Source organism: Coregonus clupeaformis, unplaced genomic scaffold (assembly GCF_020615455.1).
Source record: "Coregonus clupeaformis isolate EN_2021a unplaced genomic scaffold, ASM2061545v1 scaf0992, whole genome shotgun sequence".
NCBI lineage: Eukaryota > Metazoa > Chordata > Actinopteri > Salmoniformes > Salmonidae > Coregonus > Coregonus clupeaformis.
In genome coordinates this window covers 149,098-160,524 of record NW_025534446.1, presented here as the reverse complement: position 1 = coordinate 160,524, position 11,427 = coordinate 149,098, and the positions used below count along the sequence as shown (strand labels likewise).

The following is an 11,427-nucleotide window of genomic DNA, read 5'->3' as shown; positions in this document are numbered from 1 at the left end:
AACCAACGTATCAACACCCCCGATTCACCCAGAACGAGCTGATGTTTCCTCTCCCTTTCAAGGGGGGCCCGCCTTGGGCTATTCCACCAACCCAGTGCTGGGGAATAGCGGCGGTGAGGGCCATAGAGGAATACAGGTCTTTCCTACTAGACGCACCACAGCTTCGTGCGCGCCCGCTTTCTCAGCATTGCTGGCAGTGGCGTCGAAGCTGTACCCTCTCACGCTGGCTAGAACAGACGTTAGAGAAGGGTTATGCCCTCCAATTCCATCGGACCCCACCCCCGTTCAGGGGAGTAGTGGAGACGGTGATGAAAACGCCAGACAAAGTGGCCGCTCTGAAGTCAGAGATTACGGAACTTTTGGCAAAGGAGGCGGTCACAGTAGTGCCCCGAGAGCAAAGGAACAAGGGGCTTTACTCGCCCTATTTCCTAGTGCCCAAAAAGACGGGGGGAGTGAGGCCGATTTTGGATTTACGCATTCTCAACGAGAGCATAACCAAACGGCCCTTCCGAATGCTGACGACAAAACGCCTACTGGAATGTGTTCAGAAGGGAGATTTTTGTACAAGCATAGACCTAAAGGACGCGTACTTTCATGTGCCGATACAATCGCGCCACAGAAAGTTTCTGCGGTTCGCCTTTCAAGGGGTGGCGTACGAGTTCACGAGGATGCCGTTTGGGTACGCCCTGGCACCTCGAACGTTTTCCAAATGTGTGGAGGCGGCATTGGAACCGCTGCGTCGTCAAGGGATAAGGCTATTAGCCTACCTAGACGACCTGCTGATTCTCGCCCCGTCAGCAGAGCTGGCGTTCACACACACGACACAGACAGTGATTCATCTCACGCGTCTGGGGTTTGCTGTGAATTGGAAAAAGAGCGCACCTTGGCCCAGTCATCAGATTGTCTACCTGGGACTACAGCTAGACACTGTAACGATGAGGGCACGAATTTCGGACCCTCGAAGGGCAGCATTGTTACTAGCCCTGAGGAAGTGTCGTCCGAATTACACAGTAACGGCGCTATCGATCATGTCACTTTTGGGTCTCATGTCGGCAGCCCACTCTGTGGTCCCGCTAGGGCTTCTGCATATGCGCAAAGCACAGCGGTGGTTCGCCCAACTAAGACTAGACCCAGTGCGTCAACGTCATCGGTTGGTGGTGGTTCCTCTCTCGCTAAGAGCAGACCTGGGCTATTGGCGGAACCAGTGCGTTCTCGCGCACGGAGTTCCGATGGGCAAGGTGTCATCCTACATTCCAGTGTTTACAGATGCCTCTCTGACTGGATGGGGGGGGACATGTCAGTCTCAAGCGATAGGAGGTGCATGGCCTCAATCAGGTCGTCACATCAACCTCCTAGAGTTGGAAACGGTGCGACTGGTCTTGACCCACTTCGCGTCTACCCTTCGGGGTCACGATGTGTTGGTCTGGTCAGACAACCGAACCACAGTGGCTCACATAAACCGCCAGGGAGGGGTCAGGTCTCCTGCCCTTCACCGGGCGGCAGTGAAATTGTGGCTGTGGGCTCACAAGCACCTTCGCTCGTTGAGAGCAGCGCACATTCCGGGCTACTTGAACGTAGGGGCAGACCTCATGTCAAGAGGGGGTCCTCGAGACGACGAGTGGTGTCTGCACCCGGACATTGTTCTACAGATTTGGGAACAATTCGGGAGAGCCGAGGTGGACCTGTTCGCGTCACGTGTGAACGCGCAGTGTCCCCTATGGTTCTCTCTGAGAAATCAGGACGAACCGCCATTGGGAAGAGACGCATTCGCGCACTACCCGTGGCCGAGAGTTCTATTGTATGCATTCCCTCCGCTGTCTTGCATTCTCCCACTGTTAGCCAGAGTGAGGTCAGAGGAGCTGTCAGTGATACTGATAGCGCCCGATCGCCCGGGGGCTCCGTGGTTTGCAGAGATGAGTCAGATGTTGATTGCACCACCCTGGTCAGTTCCACATCGACGAGACGCGTTGATTCAGGCGGGAGGCTCGATAGGGCAATGGCCCATAATCGGCCAACCACTGAAGGCTTGGCTCCTGAATGGGTCAGGTTAAAGCGCCGTGGGTTGTCTGATGCAGTGATCAGAACAATACAGGGCGCAAGAGCCGGTTCCACTTCTAGGGTGTATACTAGCAGATGGAACGTTTTCTCACGATGGTGCGATACACAGGATGTGGACCCCATGAGCTGTCAGGTAGAGAGTGTGCTCTCATTCCTACAGTATATGTTTGATAAGCAGAAATCGCCCTCCACTATTCGAGTGTTTGCAGTGGCAATTTCAGCCGGTCATGAAGGGTTTAACGGAAAAAGTGTGTTCAGTCACCCATTAGTGAAACGTTTCCTATTGGGAACGCAACGGCTTAGGCCAAGGCCTAGAGCTACGTTGCCCAAGTGGGATTTGGCATTGGTTCTCGAAGCGCTATGCAAGTCGCCGTTCGAGCCATTGAATCAAATACCCCTCAAGATGCTGTCTATCAAGACGGCGCTGTTGCTCGCCTTGACTACTGCTAAACGAGTCAGTGATTTGTGTGCACTGTCGACGAGACCCGACTGCCTTGCCATTAATGGCGATCTGAGCAGAGCGGTGTTACGTCCTAACCCGGCATTGTGCCGAAGGTTATTAACAGTGCATATAGATCACAGATCGTGGAATTGTGGGCTTTTCATCCCCCTCCCCATGGGGAGAGGAGTGAGGAAAAGCTTCATTGTTTGTGCCCAGTACGCGCTTTGGCGTGTTACGTTAGGCGCACAGCGGCGGTTAGGTCATCGCCTCAGCTGTTTGTGTGTCACGGTGCGGCTGCATTGGGTAGACCACTTTCAAAACAGCGTTTGTCTCATTGGCTTTGTGAAGGCATTGAGACGGCGTACGAGGCAGCGGGGCAACAACCGCCTCAGGGTATTAGAGCACACTCCACTCGTGGAGTGGCAGCTTCTACTGCCCTCTTCAGGGGAACAGAGGTAGAGGATATTTGTAGAGCAGCGTCATGGTCGACACCGTCTCCTTTTATCCGTTTCTATCTGTTGGATATGTCTTCTAACTCTTTGGCTCGGTCTGTACTCAGCGTGGCTGAAGGGAGACCATGAGCGGAATAGAGAAGGAAAGCAGGATTGTGACTATGTTCATAAGTCCGCTTTTATTAGAAGTGACATATTGTAGACATGTTTTCTAACTCTTTTGGCCGATCGAATTTCAGCAGAGCTGAAAGGCGTTCTTGAGCTAGAGAAAGAGGACAAAGCGGGACCTTGGACAGGTTCCAATCAGGTCCGCTTTGGTTAGGAAGACTTATGTCAAGGATAAGCCTTTTAACTCTAATCTCGATTGTATTCAGCACAGCTGAAGGAGAATCTTGAGGTAGAGGAGGGAGAAGCAGGACGATAGACTGATCTCTATCAGGTCCGCTTCGGATGAAGAGCATATTCTGTAGCATGTCTCCTGGCTAACAGTGTCAGCATGTAGAGACATGTATTGAATGGACAGAATGTGAGGTCATCTATCTGAAGGTTCAGTTTAGTATGACTGGTATATTTTGTCCCTGCCTACTAATCTCTGGGTTCCATTGAGTGAGTAAGGCGGGCTATTGGACACATAATGTAGAGTGACATTTATGTCATTCCATTAGTGGATAATAGTGTTGTCATAGAATATGGAGGTACGGCCATCTGCTAATGCAGACTGGCATGGCGTATATTCTATTGATCTGCCCAATAGCCATTGACATTGTCATTGAGCTAGATGGGGCGGGTCTATAACCGATGACGCGGTATATTGTGACGCCTTGATGGGTTCCTTAGTCGCATTACTGCGGGAATTGGTTACAGCCATTGCTGGGCTTGACCTTTTTTCATTTTCGAATGGGAAATGTTAGGCTCGGCAGGGGGTACATTTTGGAGCGTTTCGCTCCGCCTTAAAACCACTAGGAGCATAGCTCCCCTATGGGGCGGAGCTCCACGATATAGAACGATTAGTTACCGGAGTGTAACTCCAGTTCTATGAGTGGAGCGGAGCCCCATGGACTTAAGGCCCTACCGACCCTCTCTAGTCTCGCTGAAGATAATATCTCGGGAGGCAGATTGATGGAACGGGGTTCCTTATATAGGGACACCTGTACTCCTATTGGCTGTAGGTGTGTGCATAATTTTGCTTCAGGCTGTTCTGCCCTAGGGCAGAGGGTAAACCACTAGGAGCAGAGCTCCCCTATGGGGCTCCGCTCCACTCATAGAACTGGAGTTACACTCCGGTAACTAATCGATTTTTTACATCCACAGTTTCACAAGACGACAGCCTGGTTTTCAGAATTACAATTTCATTCTCGCGTCACAACACCCATAAAGCTAGCCAGCTAGCTGGCTAATGTTAGCTAGTCAGATAACTTGCTAAATAGCGATTTTCGTAAATTAACTTTATGACCAAAAAATATGCATAATCGTTTTGTCTCTACATTAACTAACATATTCCTCGCAACTGTAAACGTTTTTGCATGATTCGTTATGATGTTATAATTACTTATGTTTGCTTCCATCCAAGTATTTTTGTCAGCCATCTTTGCTGAAGAAAGTCTCTCAGCCTTGGGTCGCATAGCGTCAAAGTCGTCATGGGAACCACTCGATATGATTGGTCATCGCTCAGCGGTCCGCCGCTGGTGATTTGCATAAAGTTGGAAAACAGTTTAACTTTTTCACCGCCTCCTTCGCGCCGCCAAAAGGTCCACCGCTCTCACTCACGGAATTTTTACAAACTCTACATATTCTACATATAAAAATACCTCAATACAAAAATGATTAGGCTAGTTGATATCGCAGCCAGCCACCATTACTGTGTAGATATGCCTATTTCTCACATCAATACAGACACAAGGGCTTATTTGTTGGAGGTAGCCCTATTCAGAAATAAGAGGTAACCTAGGTCTCTGTTGGCGTATTCAAAACAACTCGGCAATCTCTGACCTCCGCCTTCAGTGCGTTCAAGACAACTGGGAATTCGGGGAAAAACGAGCTCAGACTGGGATTTTTGTTGTTGTTGACCGGTCATCCAACTCGGAATTCCCATTCAGAAACTCTGTCATCTTTCAATGACCTGAAAATCACTGATGTCATTATTTGACCTCATTTTCCCCCCTGAGTTCCCAGTTGACCGGTTTAACAAACACAATCAATGTCACCATGCAATCCTTAGGCTATACATTTCTGTGGAGATGTCCTATGTTTAAAAGCAGGGCTCGAATTGAGGGGGTGAGGATATATGCCTGACCCTTGTTATAGAGAGGTTCAAAAAGCATATGCTACCCCTTGTTTGCTGAGCCTTAGAAAAAACGGTCCAGATTATATAAAGCGATCTATGCTATAACAATAATTCCCTCCACGATTATTTCCGCATAGTCTACTAGCCTATCGAAGGTCTTGCTCAGCCTCAACATCACAGGAAAATGTGGTTGGTTTATTAAAAACTCCGCAATATATAATATTAGTGGTAGGCTATGCCTACCGCAAAAGACCAAAACGATAGAATCGGTATGGGTATATGCATAGACCAAACAGTTTATCAGATAACAACGTTCTTATTCAGGACAATCCCATTGAATCCGGCTATTCATTTCAAGTGCAGTTGCGTTCTTACGCATATCCATATGCAAATACATTCGATTCATACACTGGCTTGTCTGGCTGGCATGTTTTCATTTTAAACTGGCCTTCCCTTATCTACACTGAAATAATATTATTTCAGTAGTCCTCTATAATTATTATTTTATTATTTATAGCTCATTAGTGCACCCTTGTGATTGAATATATACAGTGAGGAGAACAAGTATTTGATACACTGCCGATTTTGCAGGTTTTCCTACTTACAAAGCATGTAGAGGTCTGTAATTTTTATCATAGGTACACTTCAACTGTGAGAGATGGAATCTAAAACAAAAATCCAGAAAATCACATTGTATGATTTTTAAGTAATTAATTTGCATTTTATTGCATGACATAAGTATTTGATACATCAGAAAAGCAGAACTTAATATTTGGTACAGAAACCTTTGTTTGCAATTACAGAGATCATACGTTTCCTGTATTACAGTACAATGTAGATATTAATAAAACAAGGTATACCATTCATTTCTTTAAAAAATTTGATACAAAATAATGTATGAATATTTAAAGTATTTGCACACAAACTGTTAGTGGTCAATAAAACTACATATTCCTATCCTACAGTTATACTACACATGTTCCTGTGTTTTTAAGGATCTTAATGACAGTACAGACGTATCAACTGTTAGTGGTAAATAAAACTACATATTCCTATCCTACAGTTATAATACACATGTTCCTGTGTTTTTAAGGATCTTAATGACAGTACAGACGTATCAATTGTTAGGATAGGAATATGTAGTTTTATTTACCACTATGTTATAATACACATGTGTCACGGATTCAGCTGAGGCTGCTCCTCCTCCTTGCTCGGGCAGGCTTCGGCGTTCGTCGTCCCCGGAGTACTAGCTGCTGCCAATCGATGTTTCGGTGTTTGTCTAGTTCAGTCTTTATTGTTTACACCTGTTCCCCATTATGTTTGATTTTGTTCCCTATATATTTACACACATTCAGGTCCGCAGTGTTATAGTGTATTTTGTGTGTTATTGTTTGTTGTTTTCTGTGTTGTTTTCAGTAAAGTACGTTTCTTAGGGTTCTGTGTCCTGCGCCTGACTTCTATCCACCGCACGTGTTCCTGACACTCGTGACATTCCTGTCCCTATTTATTTTTCTGGACTCAGATCAATCAGTGTGATTTTGAAGCAGCCTTTTATATACATTGACCACATTATACTGTCATTATCCAACATTATCTTCACCAGATCTCAAACCAGCCTTCTACATTGACCACATTATACTGTCATTATACAACATTATCTTCACCAGATCTCAAACCTCTTGTCTGTCAGGAAGGGTCTTCTGTCCTGGATTCTGTTGTTGAAGAGTCTGTAGAGAAGAACATTACTATTATTAATAATTATTAGAACATTAGACAACAGATCTCCATCCTCCAACAGTTGCTCCCAGCAACAGAGACACCCATATGATCTCACACACACGCTCTGCTCACATCACACACACCCTTACCGCACGGTGTGTATTGAAGTGTTGGTGGAGACCAGTTGGAGTATTCTGTCAGTCAGAGCATCAGTGATGTCATTATGACTCAGGCTACAACAGAGAGAGAGAGAGAGAGAGAGAGAGAGAGAGAGAGAGAGAGAGAGAGAGAGAGAGAGAGAGAGAGAGAGAGAGAGAGAGAGAGAGAGAGAGAGAGAGAGAGAGAATAGAGGAAGAGAGAGAGAGAGAGACAGACAGACAGACGGACAGAGAGAGAGATAGAGAGAGAGACAGAACACAAGTGATCAGACATTTGTCATGTAGTACACACACACACACACACACACACACACACACACACACACACACACACACACACACACACACACACAGAGTGAAAGCCACTCACTCCAGGACTTGTACTTTGTGCAGGTGTGTGATCAGGGCCTGTAGGTGGTGGTCTGTGAGTTGACAGTGGCTGAGGTCCAGTTCTGACAGCCCCTCTGAGTGTTCCAGAACCGGGGCCAGAGATCCACAGGCCTTCTGGTCCAGCCTGGTCTCACTGAGGTCCAGCTCTCCATCCAGGGCTCTGCACAGGGACTCTGCGTGCCTCAGCACCCCCTCTTCAATCCCCTCACACACAGGTCCAGCAGCTGACGTAGCAGAGCTTTGCTGGGGCTGACAGGACAAGAGGCAGAGATAACATTATTGACACAGAGTAGGTCTAACTCCTACTGATGAACTAGTTGGTTAAATGTTTGTCTTTGTGTGTCTAACCTCAGCTTGACAATATGCAGGATGGGAAGCAGCTCCTCAGTGCTCTGTCCTCCACCTCACAGTCTCTTAGGATGATCTGCACCTGGTTCTGGACCAGCTGGGTGCTGTGTTGGTTCTGCTTCAGAACAGAGTGGATGGCCCTGCAGTGGTCAGTGGTCAGACACAGAGCCTCCCCCTCCTGGTCCTGAGCTGACAGGTCAACAGAGGAGGAGCAGGAGAAGTCCAGCCTGTAGTGCAGAGACCTGAGCAGCCATACTGCTGTTGTGGTGGTGGTGCCCCCTGCTGGATCGGAGAGGCAGCACAGCACTGGAGGAAACTCAGCAGTAACCTCCTGTCAACACTACAGAGAGAGAGAGACAGAGAGACAGAGACGAGAGAGCAGAGAGAGAGAGACAGAGAGAGACAGAGAGAGAGAGAGAGAGAGAGAGAGAGAGGAGAGAGAGAGAGAGAAGAGAGAGAGACAGAGAGAGCAGAGAGAGAGAGAGAGAAAGAGAGAGACAGAGAGAGAGAGAGAAAGAGAGAGAGACAGAGAGAGAGAGAGAGAGAGCGAGAGAGAGAGAAAGAGAGAGAGAGCAAGAGAGAGCGAGAGAGAGAGACAGACAGAGACTTATTTAAACACCATCACACATTAAAACACTGATGAACACACTACAACTCTGTTTATCATGTCAACTCCCGGCGTTCCCCTTCAATTCCACCCCTAGGTGAGGTTAAGGTTAAGTGCATTAGACTAAGGTTAGGGTTAGTGGTTAAATCAGTCAGAAAATGACAAGCTTCATATCAATTCTAGCAGGGTTAAAGAGAGCCAACTAAACCTGAGTTGGGAGACTCTGTCCAGAAGAGGCAGGATGCTCTCTATCTCCCCCGGTGGTATGGAGGTCCACAGCAGGTTGACTTTGACTTGGTGGCAGTGCTGCAGGGTAAAACACAGAGCAGTACAGTCCACTCTGTCCAGCTCTCTGCTGTTCAGGTTGATCCAATGGTCTGAAGACCTCAACAAACTGGACACACAGTCACTGGCTCTGCTGTCATAGATCTGTCTGATGGTGGACTTTACAAAGCTGGAACTGGACCTGAACAAACATGGAGAATGGATTGTTGTGGTTATGTCAAGGTTTCATAAAGGATAACTCACATAGCAACAACTGGCTGGATAGGACATTAATAATTAAAGTCTATAAATATTGAATAAAGATCTCCCACCTCTTGAATTAAACCCTAAAATATTACAGAGGATCACTCAGAACAACATGTCACTGGATATAAATAGTTATGTTCTTCTTTCTAGAAAGTCTGAATAGAGAAAGAAGTTCTCCCACCTCTTGAATATAACCCTTCCCAGAAAGGGGAGAAGATCTGAGATGTTCTTCTCTAGGAGCCTGTTCTTCCTGAGGTCCACAGTGATGTTGTGGGTTGAATGCTGCAGCAGAGAGAGAAGCACTTCCAGGTCCAGCCTGCAGGAGGTCAGGTCTCCACCAACCTTCTCCAGGAACCACTGAGTCAAGTCCTTGTCCTGAGCTTCATACACAACTACAGTCAGCTGCTGCAGAGTGTCTGAGTTCAGTCTAGGAGGTTGGAACATAAAGGCAGTCAGAAATATGAAGAAAAACACATGAATGAAGTTCCTATTTCTACTTCTAAAAAACATCAGCTTCAGACTGACCTGAGAGAGAGAGGTCCCTGGTGACACAGCAGTGTGATGAGAGAGTGACCCTGGATCCATAAGTCAGTCAGGTCCAGACACTGAACCCTCCAGAGTCTCAGCAGGGATGCCACACTACTCAGAGCCCTGGATAACACTCTCTCTGGTGGCTGGTTGCTCTTTAGGACCAGGGAGAGCTCTGGGACAGTCAGTGGAGTAGCACCTCTCCCTGTCCTCCTAACCAGTCTGGACAGTTTCACTGCCATGCCCACATTCAGCCTGGAATGAAAAGACAAAACTCAAGTCACTTTAAACAGACAAACCTTGTCAGATAAAATGCTCAATAGGAAGATAAACTATTCAATAGACCTGTAAAAGCTGTCTTACTGAACATACCTGAGCTTGTGTAGCTTTGACTCATGTCTCACAATAAGTAAGGCTCCCTTGGAGAGAGATCTTGCTGGGGGGTAAGGAGTGAGGTCCACTCTGGAGGCACAGAGACCCAGGACTCTCCCCCACAGACCTGCAGGTTTTCCTGGGTAACTCTCCTCCCAGTGACAGGGTGGAGCCCAAGGCCTGGAGGAGAGAGGCCAACTGCTGGTCCTCCTCTCTGGACCTCACAGGGACAGACTCACACACCCTCTGGAAGAACCTGTCATCATCACAGCTGAAACAGCAGAACATGGGGGACATGAAATCAGACATTTAGGAGACAGTCCAAAAGTATTGGGACAGTGACACATTTTTTGTTATTTTGGCTCTGTACTCCAGCACTTTGACATGATACAATGACTATGAGGTTAAAGTTACAGCAATGTTTGTACATACAGTGCCTTGCATTAGTATTCAATCCCCTTACATACTTGTTATTGTGTTACAACCTGGAATTAAAATGGATTCAATTAGAATGTTTTCGTCAAGAATACTCTGTAATGTCAAAGTGGAAGAACAACATTTGTTAAAGATTAATGAAATATAAAACACTAATATACCTTGATTAGATTAGGTATTCTGAGTATAAACTTTCAGGTTTCATGTTACAAAACGTCTCAAAGATAAAATTCACAAGATTTCTAAAAGACAAATTTCTAGCATCACAAAATTTAAGAAAAATTCACAATATCTGTGTGATATTTAGTAATGCAACATTTGTTATGTCAAGAAATCTGAGTATAAATGTTACCAGATTCACCAACATTTGAAGATTTATATTACAATGTTTGTACAAGATAATAATCACTAGCATCACATAATCACTAACCACCACACATGTTCAGACTCACCTCAGCTGTGAGATGTAGGGCAGACACTGAAGGAAACTCCTCACTTCACTCTCTTCATCTGACCAGCCCTTCAGCTCTACTGGTGTCTTCTCTGGTTGGAGTTTCAGCACTTCTAGGAGGAGGGAGGCCTTTCTCTCTGAGAGGTCTATGGACCAGACTGCAGGAGCTGACTGGTAAACTGGCTGTAATGCTGGAAGGACACTCCTGCCTGTTTGAGTCTCATAGTCCTTCACATGTGAGTACAGATCCAGCAGGAAATCACTCTGTTTAGAATTGTCTCCACTGAGAAAAGGAAAGGTGCTGTAAGTACACATTGATGATACCAGCTTCAGTGTCTTCTCTCCTGTCTGCTCCTCCCACTCTGCTGCTTGAGACAGGAGATCCACCAGGAACTTGATCCGCTTTGAGTGATCAGACCTCCATGGACGGAAACTGCAACAAGGACAGTAACAGCTGATTCAGACATGGATGAACACATGAAACCAGTCATAGCTAAAGATATATGAAGTAGTTATACATTTACATAATGTGCTTTGATTATATGTAAAAGTATTTACTTTTAGAGACATTCACATGATGTATGTGTGACATTTAGTAATGCAACATTTGTTATGTCAGGAAATCAGGGGATAACCTGGAATTAAACTGGAT

The 11,427-nt window shown here is 46.2% G+C and overlaps 1 protein-coding gene across 1 annotated transcript; it reads right to left on the bottom strand.

Annotated features, from left to right (window-relative positions):
- Positions 1-7,708: 7,708 nt before the first annotated feature.
- Positions 7,709-10,198, bottom strand: LOC123486088. The gene is made up of 8 exons (XM_045217278.1): positions 10,003-10,198; positions 9,890-9,953; positions 9,515-9,772; positions 9,171-9,416; positions 8,667-8,924; positions 8,094-8,191; positions 7,912-8,040; positions 7,709-7,752 (listed from the first exon to the last, which is right to left on the bottom strand). The coding sequence occupies exons 1-8, from the start codon at positions 10,196-10,198 to the stop codon at positions 7,709-7,711; spliced, it is 1,293 nt and encodes a 430-aa protein (XP_045073213.1).
- Between the last annotated feature and the right edge of the window lie 1,229 nt (positions 10,199-11,427).